The sequence below is a fragment of the Manacus vitellinus genome, unplaced genomic scaffold (assembly GCF_001715985.3).
Source record: "Manacus vitellinus isolate BGI_N305 unplaced genomic scaffold, ASM171598v3 scaffold_50_pilon, whole genome shotgun sequence".
NCBI classification, from domain to species: domain Eukaryota; kingdom Metazoa; phylum Chordata; class Aves; order Passeriformes; family Pipridae; genus Manacus; species Manacus vitellinus.
This window is the reverse complement of record NW_021940612.1, coordinates 2,588,840-2,611,674: the sequence shown is the minus strand read 5'-3', so window position 1 is coordinate 2,611,674 and position 22,835 is coordinate 2,588,840. Positions and strand designations below refer to the sequence as shown.

At 34.5% G+C, this 22,835-nt stretch overlaps 1 protein-coding gene across 7 annotated transcripts in view; it reads right to left on the bottom strand.

Moving 5' to 3' along the window:
* Positions 1–22,835, bottom strand: part of VPS13A (vacuolar protein sorting 13 homolog A) — a 105,859-nt gene that overhangs the window by 28,153 nt on the left and 54,871 nt on the right. For 5 of the 7 annotated variants that reach the window (XR_003916137.1, XM_029962919.1, XM_029962921.1 and 2 more), the window contains exons 39-55: positions 21,576–21,808; positions 18,949–19,041; positions 18,093–18,449; positions 17,250–17,351; positions 15,765–15,923; positions 15,385–15,646; positions 13,725–13,885; positions 12,530–12,633; positions 10,944–11,238; positions 9,414–9,809; positions 8,542–8,646; positions 8,295–8,441; positions 5,010–5,048; positions 3,884–4,012; positions 3,082–3,215; positions 1,444–1,573; positions 861–1,096 (exon numbers count right to left, since the gene is read on the bottom strand). Coding sequence is in view for 6 of the 7 variants with exons in the window: in XM_029962919.1 (XP_029818779.1) it covers positions 861–1,096; positions 1,444–1,573; positions 3,082–3,215; positions 3,884–4,012; positions 5,010–5,048; positions 8,295–8,441; positions 8,542–8,646; positions 9,414–9,809; positions 10,944–11,238; positions 12,530–12,633; positions 13,725–13,885; positions 15,385–15,646; positions 15,765–15,923; positions 17,250–17,351; positions 18,093–18,449; positions 18,949–19,041; positions 21,576–21,808 (3,082 nt within the window). In the remaining variant the exon portion in view is untranslated. The remainder of the gene's footprint in view (positions 1–860; positions 1,097–1,443; positions 1,574–3,081; positions 3,216–3,883; positions 4,013–5,009; positions 5,049–8,294; positions 8,442–8,541; positions 8,647–9,413; positions 9,810–10,943; positions 11,239–12,529; positions 12,634–13,724; positions 13,886–15,384; positions 15,647–15,764; positions 15,924–17,249; positions 17,352–18,092; positions 18,450–18,948; positions 19,042–21,575; positions 21,809–22,835) is intronic. The other 2 variants (XM_029962920.1, XM_029962924.1) reach the window with 1 other exon arrangement.

Here is a 22,835-nt window from a genome sequence, read left to right as displayed (position 1 = left end):
CACCAAAAAAATCTCAACACTACTATGAATCTAGACAATCAGATGTCACTTCTAATGGAGTGTTTCCACTATTTAGATATCAGAGCACAGTTTCTCAGGTGAGGGCACAGACTGGAATTTTCTTTGTAAATGACAGACGTGACTGTGTGAAGTATATGTATATAAGAAGTTTTTGCTTGTTTATTTTACAGTGCAGTGCAAAAAATTAATCAAGAAAAAACAACCCTCACTCTTGCACCCTCATGGCTGTGAATATACAGAAATGTGTAGATTATGGCAGTGATATGTAAGTGTCCCTTAACATTCTAAAGAGCCCCTGTTTGAATATATGATAGCACACATTTCTTAAACATTATATAATTTCTTTTCTGCTTCCTTCTGAAATGTTTTCATAGGAAATCTAAGTATTAGTGCTCTGGATCACCATAATTTATCAATCAAAACTAAAGAGACCTATAAGCTGCTATTGCATCAAAATTTCCAACACAGAATTCAACAACTGTTCCTGTAGTGAAGATAGAAAAATCCACTGACACAAACTAACCACAGACCTTACAGCTTGAAATTCTATTATCACTTGCCAAACTACATGAACAGGAAATACTTCTGTTCAGCGTATTGGGAAGTTTGCCACACAGAGTTACAAATATATATTCCAAAAATACAGAGATACAGAAAGTATATGCATTAACATAAAACAGTGAAAACATTTCTCTTGACCAGGAAAACAGAGTGATTTAGTTCTAAATACTCTTAACCTAAATCTCTTGTTCCTCTTCCATCACAACCCAAAATAAAACTCACAGAGTGAAAATACCCAAAGTTAAACATTTTAAACCACTGCACACAAAGTAAGTTACCTTGTAATTCCAATGTAGGACACCTCTTGTTTTAAGTAATTATCAACCAATGAAATTCCAACATCTTGCAAAGACAGAATAATTTCTTGTTCTGCTAGTTCTGCTTTTACACTTTCATATGTCAATTTAAACACATTCTCATCTTCAGTGATCAGGACAATACGCTGCAAACCTTCATAAAATGACATTAAATAGACAGCTTTTCTGCAATCCACTCTGAGTATTTCCATTTTGTCCTACAAACAAGAAAGGAAATGTTTTTAGAACTCTATTCATCATTTTACTCCACAAACGAATGCATACATCTTGGCAACATAAAAAATAATAGAAGACATTTTTAAGGTGCAGGAAAAAATTAACTATGACATTTTACAAGAGGCTAACACAAACACACACTTTTCAACTGAAGACAATGCTTACTGGCACAAGCTCTGGTAAATACAGTGTTGGTACTTGTTCTGTGTCTGAAACTCATATATGAGACTCCTAATCATACTCATTAAATATGAAGTTTCATACATACACTGATGAACAGGACAATAAATTAGACGCCACTAAAAGGAGATTTCAATAATAAGCATACCTCTTTTGGAGAAATTTCCTCGGTTCTATTTCCACATTTCCATGTCAATTTCCTAGATCCTGCTGGGTCTGCCCAAGTATACAGTACTGCCTTATTGGGCTGAAGGCAGTCTTCCAATTCACTAAGGGAGCTAGAACAAAGTAATTTTAAATTCAAATGTCAACGAATATTATGTGTTAATGACCTTCGCATTCTAGCATTTCAACAAGAACATTTTATTTATATTTTCAAATAATGAAAATGAAAACTAAAAATAGCATTACACATGAAAAAACATGAACAAAACCATGCTCAGGACAGTTATAAAAACACGCATTTATACTTCGAAATACATACATATATTTTAAAAATATACACAGTAGACTTTAAATACTCATTTTCTTTCCCACTTGTGATTAACGGGGAAAAATAAAGTAGAAAAAAATTCCAGACAGCAGAGCTTAAACACTGAAAGAAAAACTCAGGATTTGTGTCGCCCACCATTAATATTTCAAGATAAGAAATGTGGGTTCAAAATTCATTGTTTAGGAAAGGTTTCCCCCTATGATTTGCTGAAGAGAAAGAAGTGCAGTGTTTAGTATCTGGATATTTTTGTGCAAACATATTTTAAAATCCATTTCTCCTCAGATACAGTTAAAAACTGGCAGACTTGTCTTCTACTGATGTCTAAAAGGGAGCTACCCCAGGAGAGGTAGTGGAAAGGTGCTGATCTCTTCTTGCTGGGATCCAGTGATTGAACACATGGGAATGGTTCAAAGCTGTGCCACGGGAGGTTTAGACTAGACATTAGGAAGCTTTTCTTTACTGTAAGAATGGTAAAATGCATAAGAACAGGCTTCCTTTAGAGTCAATGCCCCAAGCCCATCATTCAGCAAAGCCCTTAATAACATGCTTTTACTTTTGGTCAGCCCAGAATGATCAGGCAGTTGGACCATGATCGCGGCAGGCCCCTTCCAACTGAAATATGCTACTCTATTCTCATTAAATTTATGATAAGGATGCCCAAAATTCAGCTAGAAAGATAAAAATTTCTACTCTTTACAGATAAAAGCCAAAGCAAACAATTGTATTTTTCAGACAAACACGAAACAAACAGGATTTGACCAGCAGGTCTTCCACTTTTCAAGTAAAAATCTTTAAACAACACTGCCCTGACTGACTGAAAGGGAAAAAAGCTAGAGACTGTTTGGCTTTTAAAAAGAAACAGTTGAAGAATCCTGTAGGTATGCTTACTCTTGTCAGCACTGCATTCATAGCTCACTTTTTACTTAATCTGCACAGTCAGCACCAACACAGGTCCAGAAAAGCCAAACGCAATTCTTTGCCCTCACCAGGAATGTAGAAAGCAAGGCCACAAAATTCAAGAAGACATCAGAGAGCTTCTTTAGCTCACAAAATAGGTTATTTACTCGCACAACTACCTAGCACAACATAACACTGCTAACAATACATTACCTTCAACTTACCAAGCAAGAGATTTTTGGGTGCTCTGACAAAATTAGACAGCCATTTTTTAAAAAAATAGGTTTCTTAAGAGATAAAAACAAGTTTCTTAAGTGATGGGCATGCTTACAATACATGAAGTTACAATTCACATGTCTCTATGCAGACATCTATACTAAAACTCTTCATACATACCTTTGTCCATACTCAATAATTTCGTCGTTAGTATGGTTTATCAACAGAAATGGAGCTGCGCCATCATGGTAATCAGAAAAGGTAATCACTGTAGAATGTTCAGTCAGGTTAACATCCACTGTAATTCCTCCAAGCTATCAGTTGTAAAAATTACTAGGTAAGTAACAATGGAATGGATTTCCAGGAAACCAAATGTAATTTAAATGTTTTGAAAAACTTTTACTCTCGTAAGATAAAACCATCAAATAGTAAAACAAACAAACCATTTTACCTTATCTTCAAAATATTTCCTTGATCTAACTACTAGTTAACAAGTATTTCACTTAGTAATCAAAACTGCACAAGTTCCGTACTGTGAAAATTCAGGCTAGTAGTAGAGGAACCTTCCTTATACAATCATATGCATTAGTGCCCTCAAAAACATTCTACTACTAAAATCACTCACATATTTAAAAACTACTACTAGATGAGACTACCTGCAACATAAAAGTAAATTTAGTGGAGTCAGTTACTTTTCAGAGTAACTTATACAATACTTCTAGAGTGACAATACTTGCAAAACAATCTGTGTTTCAGCTTCTATAGAACTGCTTCCCAGAGAAGCACTTAAACAGAAAACCTGTTTATATCTGTGTGTACACACACAGGAAAGAGAGCATAAGAATACATTTACATAAACATAATCTTTTTCTCAGATAAGGTTTTGCAATACTTGATTGTATGGGAAAACAAAGTTTTGAGAATGGAAATGAAACAGTGATTTATACTGTTTTACCTAATTTGCAAAGGCAACCATTTTTACCTTGTTGTCTAAATGCAGTAGGAGACAGTTTTCTTGCTGATCAAAATTTATCTTCTTTGGGGGGAGATCAGAATTTTCAACTCTAACAAGCAGTTTGTTGGCATCATTTTCAGGCCAAAAAGGAATGCACTAGAAAAAAACCCAGAAATTTTAAAGTGAGAAAACAAATTACATGTTAAATGGCATTCACTTTAGCCCGAAGTTCATCTACTAAAATTTTACCCAAAAGTGTATTGATTTGGATCAGAAACTATACTAAAACCCCTAAAAGTAATTACTTATCTGAACACAATAAATTAAAAGGAAGTCAAGAAATAATTCAAACTACAGTGAAGAAAGTGATGAGTTAAGGAGCTAAAAGTGGAAACAGTAAGACTTCATAATCACATGAAGAAGTACATTTAAAATGGACAGAGTATATAAAATCCAGAGTATAAAATAGCTACAACAGTGCAAATACCAAGCTCATCTGAAAAAAAAAAAAAGACAAAACTGTAAAACTGTTTGTCCATTAACAGACCTGTTTCCAAATAAGTATAAATTACAAATCAATCTTCCAGTGACAATGAATGACAAAAAGGGCTATAAATACTCTCCCCAGGACATCAGCTAACTAGCAGTTCTTTTAAAAAGCTTCACATATATTTAAAAGTGCATATACACACATATATATGTGGGTATACAATATGTATAAATAAAATATGAAGAATTAAGTAGCTAAATCAGAGAGCATGTTTTGCTATTCACATTCACAACTGAAATCGCTGCAATTATGGATTTAACAATCTCACAGATAATCTCTCTTCAATAGTTTACTCACTAAATGGAGATGACCATGAGACAGAGAACACAAAAGTTCTAATTATAACTAATGCAAAGTTTCCAACTAATTAACAGAGTCGTGCCAAGGGAAGAAGACATGACTAACACTAACTCTCAACTGGCAAGAGCCAAAGTCTGTTTAGATAGACCAGTTTTCCTGTATTTCAAACTGTTGACGTGCAGCATCCAAAATTTCAGAAGCATCTTTCTCCAACGTAGCTTAGGAAATGAGATGTTCATATTCAACTGCATCTGAATCCTAGACCTAAATCTTCAGTGGTGAAAGACTAGTTCACCAACTTACCATGCCACTAAGTTCCCTTTCCCATTGTTTCTCACACCACAGGAAGCAGAAAGACAAAGGAAAAAATATAGTTAAATGGTAAGATCAATGGTGTTTTATTTATATCAATATGTATCCCACAGACAAAGGAAATTTAAATTGTGTTGTAAACCTAGCATAAAACACAGCAAGTAAGTCTCAACATGAAATTAAGGAAGCTCAGAGGAAATCCAAGGAGAATCCACCAAAAGCAAATAAAAGTTTAAAATCAAAACCAAAATACATATAAAGGATTGGCTAAACAAGATGTTACAGAATCAACCACAGAGAATTGAAAAATTAATTAGCTACAGAACATGACACAATGATATTGTTTTCAAGCCTTTTACCACACACGTGATAAGTGCTCCTCTAGACATTATATTTATTCAACAATCTCAATTTTGCATCAGGATCTTTATATTTAGTAATGGTGTTATGACAGTCTTCAGCAATGTCTTCTTTCTTTCTTTAAGGATATATGCTTATCAATTGTCTTGCATTATTCCTAATTCAAAGGATGGTCCTTGGCAAGCCATTGCACACTAATCGCTGTCCAACAAATTCTACTGCAATTTTTGAAGAACAAATGGATTTTTCTGAAAATAATGACTGAAGTTTTAGATAGATTTACTGTTTTCCAGACAGGGAACATGTCCCAGAGGAGACTGGTTCTACAAAAGGATTGCTTTTTCCTCTGAGAAGACAGGTAATCTGTCACTAAGAAAGACGAGTGTACAAAAAAAGAAAAGCAGCACGAAGGACTCTGCTTAACTTAAAATGACAAAAAATAGAATAGGGGGAGCAAGAACAAGAGCAAACCAAAATATGAATTAACATTTCAACAAGTTGCTTGGTTTTTTGAAGATCAACCTAGCGTAAAAGAGTAATGTGAGAAATACTCAAACAAATCACAGGCATTAGTTAAAAGAATAATTCAGGTTAGCAAAATTGCAGTGTTTCCTATCTCAGGATCAGATGGAAACCTGTTCCTAGAAATCTGTTCTGGATGCCCAAAGATAGAGCAATAATGGCTTGATGCTACCTAGATTTAGAAGAAATAAGAGACATTGGATTGAGCAACTGAGTTACAAATGAACAACCCTGGCAGACCTATTTGTTACAACATGGACTTCTAGAGACTACCTATCAAAGGGAAAAATATCAACACAATATGAAAAGAGGATTTAGAAGGGAATACAGATTCTTCTATTGACCTCTACTGCTCCATTAGGTAAACTGCCACATCTAATCTTTCAAAAGTTATTAGGAGTGATCCTAAAATTGACAGCCTATCCTTGATACTTTATAACAGAAAAGAGATTATGATTAATTAGTACATTTACGAAACACCTGAGAAACAGTGAGATTTGTGAGACAAACTAGAAAATCCTATAGGCATATGAATAAAAGGGTCGACACGAGAAACACACAGGTTATGTAAGTAGCAATGTATTTCAACTTTCAAAACTATTACCTTTGAATAGTATTTGCAGAAATTTCAAAAGTTCCTATAAATAATTCAGCTTAATCAAATAACAACTCTATATCAACTATAAACCACAAAACACCAAGAAATAATACCATCTGACTATATTTTCTAAGAGTAAAAAATATAAGTAAGAATATAGTGGCATGTTGCCCATGCCACTACACATGAACCTACTGCAATTTCAGAGCTCTGTCAATGAACTAGATGAGGAATCATGCACGTAAAAAACACAAAAACTATGTAAGGCCAAACAAACACTTGGCTCAGAGGAACATAAGAATATTAAGAAATAGAAAAAATGGCTTATGGCAAACAGTCTATTCTTGAGTAAGAGCATTATTTTTGAAAAAAATAATGATAAATGATAAATGTTATGGGAAGTTGAATGGTCTTCAACATTTAAAGATCTAAACATCTTTATGTACATTCAACAAAAATCACAATAGAACAATGTAACAAATTCATTAACTGAAATACTGATATTTAAATGGTACATCTCTAAGGACCATGTCATCAAAGATAAGAGGCATACTTAAGGAGTGTGTGTTGAAGGTACCAAAAATGTAACAAAAAATCTGCTTAAGATTTTGATTGAAAATGCTCTTTTAACTTCTGCATTTTGGTTTGCAAACATTTTTAGTAACCACCTGGAGTATTTGCAATGGTGACATTGAGGTGCTTGAGCGTGTCCAAAGAAGGGCAATGGATCTGGTGAAGGGTCTGGAACACCAATCCTTTAAGAAACAGATGAGGGAGCTCGGATTGTTTAGTCTGGAGAAAAGGAGGCTCAGAGGGGACCTTATCACTCTCTTCAACTAGGAGGTTGTAGCAAGGCGGGGGTTGGTCTCCAAGCAACAGGACCAGAGGAATCAGTCTCAAAATTACACTAGGGGAGGTTTATATCAGATATCAGGAAAAATTTCTTCACTGAAAGGGTGGTTTGGCACTGGAACAGGTTGCTCAGGAAGTGGTGGAATCACCATCACAGGAAGTGCTGTGGGTGTGGCACTTGAGGACATAGTTTAGTGGTGAACATGGTGGTGCTGGGAAGAAGGGAGAGGTCACTCTTTTCCAGAAAGCAGTACTGATCACTTTCAGCTTTCAGAGACCTCCAACGCTACCCCAAACAGGTAGTGCCTTTCCTACACATTCTGGAGGAAGGTATGATGGCTCCAAGACTCAACACACATACAAAACATAATTGTGTGATACTGTAGTGCAAACAGCCAAGCTGCACACCCAGTCTGCTTCAGTCTATACCTCATTTTCATGACACTTGGCCTTGAGGCCAGGGATCCCTCTCTAGAGGGATCTACGTACTGAGCACTAAAAACCATCAGTGAGACTAGTTCCAGAAGAAGAATTTTGAGCTATCTGAACTAATTCACGTGAGGGAATTTCTTCCCATATAAAGTTGCTTGATGTATACCAGATCAGCTAAAATACTCTACCACATACCACTGCTAAACTGAACAGAGGTTTCAGTGCCACTGCAGAGATATAATACAGTAACAGTACTGTTTTTTTTCTGACATTGTTTATGATGCAAGGTGACAGAGAAAAAATTCCAATTACAATGCAAACCAGGTTTACAGTATGTCCCAATGCAAGACTAAGAAATGGTAATAGAACAAGGATAATTTATTGAAAAAAGCATGATATATTCAGCCATTATCACTGAACGCATAATAGCTCATGTTTTTTATCAGTGAGTGTTCAAACCAACTTTTTTTCCTTAGAGACAAAATTGGGAATAGCTTCCCTTATAAGTTTACCTGTTGCAAAACAAGGGGAATCCACTTTTCCTTGCCTTCTTCAGCTACTTCCAAAGTATATTTACTTCTATTTGAGATCATAAAAAATGGAGTGAAAGTTACAATTCTAGTAATATTAAAACTGCTGTTGTTTATGGTGACACCAACCTGTGGAAAGAAAGACACTGTTAGAAGAAGTACACTAGTCTTTTCTTACTTCATTCATATCTCCTGGAAATAATGAATTTGAAAGATAAATATAACATACTTGATATTCCTTCTTATGACTCTTGCATTTCACAGAACCATGACTTCCAACAGTGTCCAGTGAAAAATGATCAGACAGTTCACTGTCCGTTACCCTAAGCTGCACCTGTGAAGAAGCACCCTGAATTTATTTTCAATTTACAGTCACTGAAACATTTAAAATTATATATAAAGTATGGATAAACATAAATATAAGTGCATACTGGAAATACTGGTGTTTATATAGATAAGTCAAGACATAAGTGCCAGTATCATCTCACAAATGTATTTTCTACCATGCTTAGTTATAAGTCATGTGGAATAAGCATTATAAGTGTACAGCATTCCAGTGAAAGCAACCACATAAGGATCCTTTCCAAAACTTATCACAACTAAAACTTCAAAGGTAAATCAACACACTCTTGTAATCTCTCTCATATCATTCATCCATCAGTGATCTTCAGCATCAGAAAATTCACAGCAAGTGCAAATAGTGAATGAATCTTAACCTCAGCATTCTACAAACCCAGAACTAATCTACCTACCACCACTGCAAACATTGATTTTTCAAGTACCACACCGTTACACTTCCTACTCAAGGCCTATGTCTTATTTGGAATAAGGACTTTACTGATGCAGTTTAAATGGAATAAAAGAAATTCTTTTATTTAGGAAACACTTCTCAGTGAATTTTATTTCTCTCAAAGATGTAAACTTCTTAACCATATCTGACAAGACACTCATTTAAAATACTCTCTTTAGACAGAAGTATCATGTAGGTTTCATGCCCTCTACAGAGCACAGCATAGTGTAGATAAATTTCAAAGTATAAAAATACTTTCATACAACAACATGAGGTAGTACAGAGCTGCCAGGTTTTGCAAAACACAATACCTTGTTATTTTGGAGGAAGTTCTTAGGCTGGAAAGAAAAAAGGAGTGGCTTTTTGTAATCTGGAGGATGCTTGCGGTGAATACCATCAGCTTTGTATTGCAACATTCGACCAGTTTTATTAACCATCCAGTATGGACTGTGAATTGCTATAACCATCTGCCCAGTTCTGTAGGTCACATGAACAGCAATATCCAGTTCAGTCTTATCCAGCTCCGTGATGCAGTAAAATGTCGTGAAGCTGATATCAGGCAGATCGCTTTTTATATGGTACTCGCTCTTCCAATTTTGATCAAGATAGTTAAGCAACTGCAAATCTAGTTTTGTTTGATCCAAGACTGCATTATGAATCTGTGCTGAACTTCCTTCTTGTAGAGTGTCATATTTGTTCCCATTACCCTTTAAAAATAAAGAAACTGAGCAATGGAGCAATGTACACTTAAAGAAATCACATGTAAAATTCATATCAACTTCTATTTTCTAGCTAGCTTTAAAAATTCAGATACAAGTTATTTAGGCACAATTTTAAAATACTTTTTATGCTATTTAACTGTGTTACTTTCTTAAACAACTACCTTAATACAACACTTTGCAAAGGGAACCCCAGTACATCATGGTCATTATATTTAACACCATCTGTCATTAAATTCAAACACACAAATATGCCTAAATGACAGTTTCCTCAACACAGTATTTCCTTCACTAAATTTAAAGTTTTAAGAGACATTCAAATAAGAGCCTGTTACTTCCATACATTTGGAATAGGGTAAAGTCTCTAGTTCTAGTAATGGTGTATTTGTGACAAAAGTTTTATTATTAGTTTCTATTATTTGAGTCCAAATACTAAATATTAATACCATCTGAAAAAAATCTGTCTCCCAACAATATTTCTATTACCCTGATCAGTAAGGAGTGGGACATAGTCATAGCAGATCCACAAAATGAAATGTTTAGTGCTGAGGAATCAATGTCTACACTGCATGTTTTAAGTATTTTACTCGAGACTGGCTCTCATCTGGCACTGGAATGAATGCCTACTAGTCACCTAACTGTTCAATTTCATCTAGAAAGAATTTAAAGTATGGCATTAGCCAAAACCTGGCAAAAAGGCAGGGGTGTGAGACATTGTTAAAAGCACGCTACTGCTGAAAGTCAGTGACACCACATAAAATGCTACCAATAGGCTGATCCACTTATGTCACTTGAGGCAGTCAGAATTCACAGGAAGAACTACACTGTTTAATTAGGCTTAAGTTGCACTTGCGCAACAGTGTGAGTCTCTCACAGACCCAAACCTATACAGTGTTAAGTTTTACTTTGCATATATAACTGAAGTATGACTTAATACCACCACATTTCACACTCCTGTAATATTTCCTTTCTGCAGAAAGGCTTGCCCATATAAGATCTCTGAACTTGGTTCACAAATACTCTAACAGAATCCCTCTCTTTTAATCTCCATTTCACCCAGCTGGTAAACTTTCATATCATAGGTGGGAAACATCACAAAAAATTCAAGCATTAAATAATTACCTCTACAGAAAAAGTTATTAGATAAGGAAGAAGATTGTGGAGAAGAACAGAAGGCCATAAATGAACAACATATGGAAAATCCCATTGATCTTCTGCACATGAAGATGTCAATGAATCTTTTACAGGAACAATACTGATGATAAGAGAGTGGTTAGTTGACCCCACAGACTGGCATTTCCTTTGTAACAAACTGTCAACGTTTTTTATGATGTCATCAAACGTAATTCCTTCACACATATCATATTCTCCATTCACTGCATTTTCATTGGCTAGTGGTTGCAAACTCAATATGGATCTGTAAATGAAAACATTTTTAGATACTCAATATGAGATTGAATTTTTCAATTATAAAAAAGTACTATGAAACAGGAACATTTTAGTATTATTTGGACAATTTCTAGCAGTAATTCTTTCCCTGCCTTTATCTTGATTAAAGGAGGAATCAAAAGGTGGACTGGATCGCAAAAGTTCATGTTATTGTAACACTACGGGTTTTTTGTTCCATACAACCAAATTCTTCCTTTACAAAGAAAGGCATGTTGGAGATTCTTATGAAGAAGCTACTGAATATCCTTACAAGTGCTTCTCTATTCCTGTTCCAAGCAAAAGGTCTGGATAAACAACTTACTCTTATAACAGATGTGCAGAAAGTGCCTTTCTTTTCAGTCACATAAAGCATCAAGTTTATGGATTATTTACACACATGGCTTTTTTAAGGCAACAGCTTTAATCTAATACAGCTGCTCCTTGACTGAAGATTTTTTGTTAGGACACATTTTCTTACTGCCTAGTGGAATTCATCTGTGCAATGAATCAGAATGTCACTAAAACTTATTAAAAGAAATATAGTTAGAAATATTAACAAATCAATGAATCTAAGTAAAGTGTAACTTAAGTACTGAAAAATATACATGGCTTTAGTTGTGAAAAAAATAAGGAGAATATGTGCAGGAAAACAGAAGGGAAAAGTCTCTGTTATCATAAAAAAAATCTGCATCAAAGTAAACCTACCTACCTAAAACTTGGTGACAGTTCAGTTAAAATGTAAATGAAAACTCACTGTTGTTTTATGTTGTTAATGGATGTGCTAATAGTATAGCTATGCTGTAAGCCACGTTTTTCTAAGATTGACAAATATCTACATCTTTAATAGAGTTTAAGTGTATTAGTTTCAATATTTTACTTCAGAATCAAAAAATCAAAAGAAGACTTTTCAGAAAAACAAACAAAAAAAGCTGTACTACTTCATTAGACATCACCTGACTAAGAAGAAAATCTGTACTGTGTGGATAACAATCACAAAATTATTAAATCCAGAAGCACCTGAGCTCAGATTTTTAAAGTAACTTAGCTAATTTAACTTGTTCAGAAAAATGGATTTCAAAATATTTCCAATTCAACAATGAAATAATATTCTGGTTAACTCAGACTAGATGCCCTGAGAAGATCCTACCCAATAATGATAGCACAGTATTATTCCAGTATTAGGTAGCAAAGAGAAAAATTTTTTTAGCATAATTCTATGGATTCAATAATTCACAATGTATAAACATATTTGCCGATAAAGGAACAATGCAATAAGGTACCTGTAAGAGGAAAAGGGTATGTTGAATTCATTTCCTGGTGAAGCAGTCCCTAAGCATCTTCCTTCCTCAAAAACATTTAAGGGGATTGAAAAATGATTCCTTATCTGTGTGAAATAAAAATCCAGCAACATATATTAGGAAAGATGCAGTATTTTGAGAGCTCTCTCATTTTTTCATCTTACCCATCTACCATTCGAGGTCACATTTCAGAAGAACTGTCTCTGAAAACAGCAAATCTTTTTAAATTATCTAATTGTGCATTTTAATGCTATCTTTTATTTATTAAATAAATATATTAAGTGTAAAATGCTTTTCAAGGAGAAACATAAGACCCTGAAAAACCAAAGACAAGTAAATCTGGACTCTATGATAAGTTTCCAAAGAACAGTCTCCTAAAAATGTAATAGATACAAAGGTATGTGGGTTAAAAAAATCCATATGGCAGAAAACACATGGGAAGGCAAATGTTTAAGGTTAAATCATCAATGTCAATTATCATTTGAGGGCATGTAATTCTCTTCTTTGCAAACATTATTATTTATTTATTTCAGAGTTAATTTAATGACATTATTAGCTCTTGGAAAAAAAATTAGGGAAGAATCAAACAGTGAATCTGGTCATGAATTAAGCTGTAAACCACTTCAAGCAAAAAAAGCAACTGAAATATAACAGGAACACCATCGCTATAGAACACTAATATCTGAATCATCCCTGTATCTGTAAGCCATATAATGTCTATCAAAAAATACTATTCAATATGCTCAGAGATCTTGCTTTTCAGCTGACAACATACTAAATTTAAAATTAATGTATCAATGGTACAGGATGAAGAAAACAAAATAATCTGATTGAAGGATAAGCTTGTGGAACCACAATAAGGCTAAAAGAAGTTGATCACTTATACAAGACTGAAATTAGTGCCAGTATTAGGAAACGTTACTGATTAATTACCCTGATCGAAAATCTGTTCGATTTCCACCCCCATTCAACCCCTGTCTGTCACTTTGAAAAAGCTTTTCTCCTTGAAAATCTCTTCTAAACTACTTTATAATACACAAACCAAAGTTATATGAACCATCCAGGTACATTTTTAAAACAGCTTCTGCTAATTTTTATTTAAAGACTACAGGGTCATTTTCATTCATTAAAAAAATTAAAGTAAGTGTGAATTTAAAATGTATGGATATATAACAACCTGAATAGGAGAACGTATAGTTATCATCTTGCTTCCTTCAACAGTGTCAATTTGGCAGACAATGGACCTTTCAACACCTGATTCCTCGTGTCTCACTCTGTAAATACATCGACCCACTTTTGTCAATGGAATCTTTTCCACAGTAGAATGATTATGCGGACCTAGGATTTACAAGATAAGACATGAAACACTCAAAATGAGCATAAAAATACACTTGAAGGACAAAAATGTGCATTCAACAGAATTCTCTGTGTCATTTGATCTAACAAGAAAAAAATCAGATGAAAAAGGAAAATCACCACTCTTAATATGCTGATCTTGCAGTGTTACTACAGAAACAGCAAAGATTCTTTTTTTTACAACAGGAGAAGGAGTAAATGACTCCATCACTCGAATATTTAAGTAGGTTTTGCTACTGCAAATAAAGCTAATGCTTCATAAGAAATGTTTACAAGATGTAATGGCTTATTACAAAGGTACAGCTCTTATATTGCAAAAACAATTCAACTAACACATTGTATGGTCAAGTTTGAAAAATTGTTAATTGTTAAAATAAATCAATTTAAATTGTTAACACATACACCATTAAAAATAGTTAAATTTTAATTTTAGCTTTAACTCTGGTTTGCTTAAAACTATTTAAAACAATCTTTTCTTAAGAACATCGCCCTTAAGAGTAACTTCTATAAGCACGTAAATATACAGGGCTCAGAATTCTACAAAAAAAAAAATAAATTATTTTGAGCAGCTTAATTCTGCAATAATAAATAAATGCAAACAAAAATATTTGATTGCAATAAAGGTTAGTGTGGTAGTTTGGCCTAGGCCTTCCTTGGTGACCAGTTTGTAACCAAGGAAGTGCCCAGATTTACCCAGTATTCCCTATGATTTTTACGTAAGCCAGATTATAAGAAGAAAGGAGGAGAGGCCTTCACTCTCTTTCCTTCCAGCGGCTTGGAGGTGCAGGTTCCCTGCTGTTGAGTCTGCCGTGTTGGGGAGCGAGGCCTGGTAAGGCCTTGTCGACCTTGGGAGACAGAGGTTCCCGGCGATCGTTCCAGAGAGACTCTCGCTTGTCCCAAGGAGAGTAGTGAGCTATTTCTTTGCTAACTCTTTTAGTTGTTAGATAGTGGGCTACTAATCGGGATATATATATATTTTATTTTGGTTTTGTTCCTTATTCCCTTCCCCCTTCCCTTTCCCTTGTGAAATTGTATATATTTCAATCGTATATAACTGTAACATAAGCGTAAATATATTTATACATATTTATATATATCACTTTAGCTGTCTCTCTCTCGTTTCGGGTTTTCTTGGTTGTTTTCTCCCTCTTCTCCCTGAGGTTTGGGGGGGCAGGGGGGGACTTCTTGTGGTAGGATTTGGAGACTTGGCAGGGAGCCAGCTTCAAACTATATCACTTACTTACCTAAATAATTTATCATGGTAGAAAACTTATGCTGCAAAAATTAATGAGCATGATACATATAACTTCTAGCCTCAAAGACTAAAGTGAGATTTCAAATACTGCCACACATCTAGAACCCAAAGAAACACTGCTTTCACATTATGGAGTCCTCCAATATTTATTGACCTGTATAAGACACAGTATTACGCATGATGTAGTGTTTACAAAAACAGAAGATGTATGAACTTTGTAACTTACAGATTTGAATGTAAAATCTCTTGCTACTCAGTGTTGTCATCGCTGTGAACTGGTCACTTTCATTCTTAGTTCTAACAAATTCCATATTTAAATTCTCTCCATCTTTTAAATGAAATATTTTTGCTCCAAATTCAACATCAAGGACACTAAAGGCATCACTAGGCAAGACCATTATGGGAAGTCCTAAAGAATTTATTATTACAAACGGTGCTCGGTCTTTTTTGAAGATGTCTGAAGTTTGACTAGCTGCTTCAGCAAATGCCTAGGAAGCAAAAAAGAAATACAAAACATAAACGCACTGAATAAGACTTCATCAAGATGATCTCTGAAAACATTCATTTAGCAATTCTAACATGGCATAGTTAAGAAATCTTTCTTACCGTGCCCAAGTTACTCAACATTTGCAGTCCACACTTGGATAGTGTAATGTTGAGCTGGTCTTTTGAGGAAACATTTATTACAGTTTTATATTCTGGAACTTTGTAGTTTTCTTCATCTTCATCATCTGATTCAAGCAGCACTTTTTTTGCCTTTTTCATCTGAAAGGATATTTTTAAATAATTCTTATCTAACCACTCATTCTATATAAGCAAGTTTCACGTCAAGTCTCTCTATCTCTCCCTTTCCCATTACTATGTCCTGCCACGGTTCTCTCTCTTTTTTTTTTTGTTCATATTTTTATTTGTAAATAAAAGCAAAAGAGGGGGAGAATAAATAAGACAAGAGACAAAAGATATATTCTGGATGTCAATGAAATTTCAGTAATAGTAGCTACATTTATGATTATTCAAAATTAAAGAAAATACACTTAAATACTAACTACTAATGTATCCAGTAAATACTGTGTGATAACATTCAACTTAACATATCGAATAACACAGTGTAAAACCTTACACAATTTATTTCCTCATCTTAAAACAATAACTCCAAATTTAGTCTTTATATGTTCCCAAATCAAATACTTATTTTGTATGTTTTCATTTGGTTGAAGGAAAAAATAAAAATCTAATGGAATACATTTTTCTAGCCTTCAACGTTTTTGGAAATTATGTGTTTTCAAATGTTATATTTCACATCTGGGCAAGAAGACATGAGGTTTGAGTCACTAGCTTCTACCTTTCTCCTGCACTAGGTCTCATATCTTCCTGGAAAATTCTTGGGAATATTTTTAATAGCAATTTCTTAACTGCAACATCTCAGTCCATAACCTTTATCCTTCTGAGGCCATTACTGTAGAAATTTGTTTGATGATGACAGTCCTAGGAAAAGGGTGGGTTTTCCATCCTAGGCAATCTCTCAGGTTAAAAATACTTGAAAGGTTTTGAAAAAAATCAGAAAGCAATGAAATAAAACAGTTAAGACAGAAGGAAGAAAAACAAAAGATACCTTCTGTCCTTAGATAAAGTCTTATTTATTTTGAATCCAGAAACTATTTCCATGAAAGACGAAAATGAAGTGGTAAGTGCACTACTCCTATAATACACTTTGTGCTAGTCAACAGGTATCAATTCCTCAAATACATTTCTGCTACACATACTACTGTGAAACAAGAGGAATAGTTTGTCTTTCCAAGGTCCCTGAATGCACCATTTGCATATGGCCTAGCAGACAAACCAGCCATTATGATTATCTAGTGCAACTGGAATCAGATCTCACCACCTGAAAGACAATATTTAACAGATATGTGAGTCTGGATCTTCCTTTGTACAAGAGCTGGTTTTATTCACCAATCAGGAAAAAAAGTCTAAGTAACCAACAAGAAGGAATAAAATTGTTAGATTAGTCTCAGCAATGAAAGGCACAGAGCATTTGTTTTTTCTAAGGGATTGAAATGGAAGATTCAAGTTCAGCTTTGGAAACTATACCTTGATTTCAAGAATCCATGGCTTGAATAAATCAGTCTTCTCAACTTCTAACGGTTCAAGCAAAGGTTCCCACACCCCAAACATCTCATTAAAATAGTGTACCTATCAAAATGCAGAAGTCAATTAGGAATTTACATACAACTGTTTAATCAAAAATTCTCATTTAGAAGTATATTAATTATTTTGGTAACATACAAGATTCATAATCAGAGTGCACTTTCAGCTCCCACCATAAGCTGAAACAAATGCATTAGAGAAATAAATGAGGCAGATAAGTCTCTACTGCAAAAACCCAGTTCCAAATAAAAGGTGCATCACTTTCAGTATAATGCTGGCCTAAACTGTAGGCACTGGAAGTCAAAAGCACTGTAAATAAGGAAGAATCTACCTACAACAATCACTGGACTTTACGTCACTAATTTCCAAATATGAGCCAGTTTGGATGTTTTATGAAGAATACTGGTACCACTATAGAAACTACATAAGAATATATTCTACTGTAATCTTAAGTGAAGATTATCAGAGAATTTTAGCCAGTTGTTACTCCAACATTTAGTACTGATGCAACAGATTTTTGAGAACTTGTAAAAACTGTAAATGCGAGATGGTATAACACCACTTACTGTGCCATTAATGCATTACAGCTAATATATTAGATTTTCATTTTAATTTAACTGTCTTAAAATGTCATTCCCATCATGGTCCCACAACACTTATCTGCAGGAATTTAGTCATTAAATATATGGGTTATTTTACTTTTCTTGTCTAAATAACATGTATATAGCATTTAGATAATAGGGCTAGCATGTTCAGAAAACTTTTTTTTATTGTAGAATTCCTCACCTCTAGCTCAAGACAAGAACGTAGGTTGATTAGAGTACTCCAGTTCTTGACTTCTCCAACAAATGAGGATTTGGCAAGAAGCATTGGTACAGTTCTGTGCCCAACTCCAGCTTCAAGTGTTAGAAAAACAGATTCTATTTTAATTTTCAATGACTCTCCTGTGGGAACTAGTTCAGTGGTTGTGTTTTTATCTTCATTTTCATTTGTCTCTTCAAGAAACCACATGTTTAGATTTTTTATATCTTTCTTATTCCACAAGTCTGGAGGAATTTGACTAATCTCTTCTTCTGTTGTTTCTGCAGTTTGATAAAGGGCTGATGTAATAGTAATTACTGTGTTTATGATTATTGGTGAAACCTACAAAAAAATTGGAATAATTGGAAATGAGAAGCTAGTACAGAAACAGCTGCTTCCAGACACAAAAGTATAACGAATATGTTACACTAACAAAACACTTCTATTTTCTACATGACTCTTGTTTGAAAATGCATTCCCTTCCACAAGCTATAGTTCAATCTGTTCAGATTGTCAACCCCTGCCTTCTTTCCAGATGGAAGCTTTCTAAACTGCGTCATCCAATGATCTATCTGAACACTTCAAAACTTGTATCTCCACATCAGGTCATTTTATAAAACACAGATTCCAGCTGCGAAGCACAGTGACACAATTATTCAATTTCAATTTTATTTGTTTTGGCATGCTAAACAGGTAGGTGACCTGATGAAGAACAGAAATAATTCCCCACATCAGGCATTCCAGATTTTATTTTTTTTAAGAAACATGTGCCAAAAGCAACTTCATAGGCTGCTGAGCAGGAAATAGCAGAAAAGTAAAATCACAATTAAGGTCTACCTACTTTTAACGTTAGAGATTTAATCATTAGATCAGCTCTCTGTGGATTAGTACCTGACTGTTTCATTTCAAAGAAGAAGTCACAAGGCTGTAATACCTATACAAAAGAGTAAAAACACATGTTAAATAGTGAAAAAAAAAATCTGAAAAAACATATACTTTAAAGTAATACATATAAGTACCGAAAGGAAAAGTTACCATTATTTGGTTCTTCAAAATTAAGAGCAATCTGAACACTAACAATATGAAGAAAAAAAAAAGAAGTATCCAGAAGCATCACCTCAGCCATTCTCAATCATTAAAGATTCAAATGTCAGCTACAGTAAAAAGCATTACACTTCAGTAACTCTACTCCTTAGGTAAAGTCTGCAGATGTCTTCAAATACACTGCACCATCATGCCTTTGAGTTTTGAGGAGAACCACATTTTCAGTTAAGAGCAACACATCAACAACACAGATACAGTATTCCTGGATAAACATATAACTGTTTGAATCCCAATTCCAGCTTTATTTTGCAATCAGTCCCTGCATGCTTTTACTTGCCGAATTTTACCAAATCTAAGGTAACTCTATAAGCAAAATCACAGTGCTATGTGATTAACAGAGCACTTAGATATAGTTAGACTCTACTGACACTGTATTGACATGAAAATTTGCTCTCAAATCCCTACCTGAGAAGGTAAGTCTTTCAAAAACTGTAATTTCAAACCATACTGATTTTTGCAGTCTTCTGTGACATCAGCCTGTATCTGAATCAGGCACCGGTGGCGTAGAAACACCCTGAATCAGTTCTACCACACTTTTCCCAAGTGAGTTTGAGCTAACAGAATTTGTTGTCCATAATATTATTTTATACTCTCTTGCTCGAATTACGTTTTTTAATTACATTTTTTCTTATTCTTTGTTACAGACAGGAATGAAAAATAACATATTCCTCTTTAAAGCAATGCACATGTAAGAAATGCATAGAAACAATCTCATCACTTGTGCTATTCTATATCCAAAAGCTAGTTTCCTGTCTGTCTGGGGAAACCTATTTGGCATCTGGATGTGGCACTAAGGGATATGGTTTAAGGGTGACTGTGGTGGTGCTTGGTTGATGGTTGGACTAGATAATCTTGAAGGTCTCTTCCAACCTTGATGATTCTGTTATCAGAAGGATGAACTCATCCAATCTGATGTTTTCCTTAAGTATAGGCAATATAAAATCTTACTATCAACACCACCCTTCAGCAATCTTGTAATCTTCACATAACCTGATATCACTTAGTTTCTTTCCTTTCTTGACCAAAGGCAGCCATGGAATCTCTAATCCTCTGATTACTTTCCCAGACTGGATTGTTTACAGAAAGCCTGAGTTCATAAGTTGGCTTACATGCATGTTTTCAAAACAGTGGTTATGTGGCTACCTGCAGTGAAAGTTTTTGGTTTTTTTTTTAAGTATTCCACTCAAGAACATTCTGAATCTTTCAAGGAAGGTACTGTTTAAGTATTTAAACTAGTGTCCTCTGAAGTTTTTTCCCTATCTATAGCACAAGCATCCTGTCAGATACAGGTCTTTTTCTCTGTTTCTACAGTCTGAGATGAGGTTCTGGAAGAAGATATTCCTGTAAGAGGGAAAGCTTGGTGTGAAGCCTTCCAATTGCTTTGTACAAAGAAAGCCATATTTATGCCACATTTGCCAGCTACGGAAATGGAAATCAAGTGATGTGGCATTGTGTTGTTGCTATCAATGGAAGTGCATCTCTTTCTCAATGACTAGATTAACATATCAGTGCAACTAAAGACTTCTACCTAGGGAGTTAACTCAGCTGCTACGACTCTACCTGAAAATGAGTCCCAGTCCTCTGTACTTATAGCTTTAGTCTTTTCAGTGTTAACTCCATAAGTAAGCAAGCATTAACAGAGAGCTGAAAAAGACTCACAAATTCATCAGTGGTCTGAGTAATGGCTAACAGTTGGATATACTGTCAATTTTAATTTTTTCTCTGATGCAACAATATCATCACAGAGTTAACTGAGGTACATTCCGCTGTACAGGCAGAAAAGCTGTAAGAAGCTCCAGGAGTCAATGCAATTCCACCTGGTCAGTAACTAACAAGTCTGATTCTGTTGCTAAAATGTAAACACGCAGCTTCAATTATAACAGATAATTCCTTAATACAAAGGAATTTATGAACAGCATATCACAATTAAACTATTTCATAATATGTACTTCCCATTCTCTCTGTGACCCTGTCATTCTCTTTCATAACTACTTGATGCAAACTTTCAGACTGAAAGACTGAAAGTATTCCAGATTTACTATACTGCATTTGAAATAGTGCAAACTTATAAAATTCTATTTATTTGGCTTACACAGGATATGAGATATAATTAACATTTTACTCCTTGAGGCTCTTCAATTTAGCTTGTCATACAAAGCAAACATCAACACCACAAGACAAAGATGATGTTTTAGGCATATCAGAAAAAAACAGAATAAAATCAACAAAATGTTAGCCACAAAATTTTACTCATCTATCTGTGGTATACATTTTAACAACGAAGGTTTCAGAAATAACTTGTATTTTAGCTTGTATAAGTTACACAGCATCTTTTAGATACACACTGGATGTTTGTAAACTCACCGTAGTAATGTTCCCATTCCTTTTTTCTGGAATAAATGGGCATGCTTTCATTTGTATGTCTTTAACAGCAGCTGTCATGTTGTACTTTTCAGGGCTATTTTTAATGAAGACTTCACACTGTGTTGTAGCCACCAATGCAGGAGCATCACTTCTTGTTAAATCAGCCACAAACACAATCTCTGGATTTTTAATAACAATGTTCATCTCCATTGTAGATACAGGCTGCACAGGTGCTTCAAAAACATAAATTACATTAGTTTAATTGTTCAAAGATTAAATTTTAATCATTTGCATCTCTTTTTAACTTATGTGGAAGTTTTAAAGATTTAGTGATAAGATCTAACATAACTGGTGTCAGCAAATCTGTAGATCCCTGCAACTGGCTGGGATTTCTAAGATCTTTGCTGGAGGCACAAAACCATTAAATATCTAGTTACTTTCAGATACAAAAAAAGACTCCACAAAACGTCTTTGTTAAAATCAAAAGGACTTTAACAGTATCAGCACTGTTAAAGTCTCTGACAATAATCAGCTGACAATTAGCTGATATTGAATATCAGTTTTATTCAATACCTACATCAGCCAACTACGAAAGTGTTGGGCACATTTTTTACTCTCTGGAGTAGGAAAACCACATTTTCCATGGGATAATAATGCAGCACTTACTGATGCTTGATGTAACCATTTGCAATAACAATATACTTTCATATAAAACTTCCTTACCTGTTTAGATTTTCATCATCATCAAATAATCACAACAGACCTGGCTGAGATGGACACAACCAAGATACTTAGGGCACAGTAAAGCAAAACCAAAATAAACAGGGACTTGCTTGGCCCACCTGCTGCAAACTACCTGAGGCCTGGAAGCATAAAAAAGCCTACTTCCTCCTCTTATGCTCTAATTTTTGATATCAGATACTCAACCTAAAAGCCTGTCTTCTGATGTAGGGAGAAATGCGCATCAGTGGACAAGTGAAATGACATTTCTAGGCAGCAGTATCAGGCAGGCTGATTTCATGTGTAAGCCTAATATAATATGGTCCATCACTCTTCAGAAGGATGAAAATGATGACAGTGATAATCATCCTTATAAACAAAAGAAAACAAGCCTAAAGAATGCCAGCTGTAACTGTCCTTTTCCATTTTATTTTATTTCATTTTAAACATGCATCTTTAAGTATTCCTTTGTCTGGTAAGACAAGGTTTCATTTGGAAATAAAGACCAAAGGTCAGGAACCTATTTCCATGAGGCAAAGA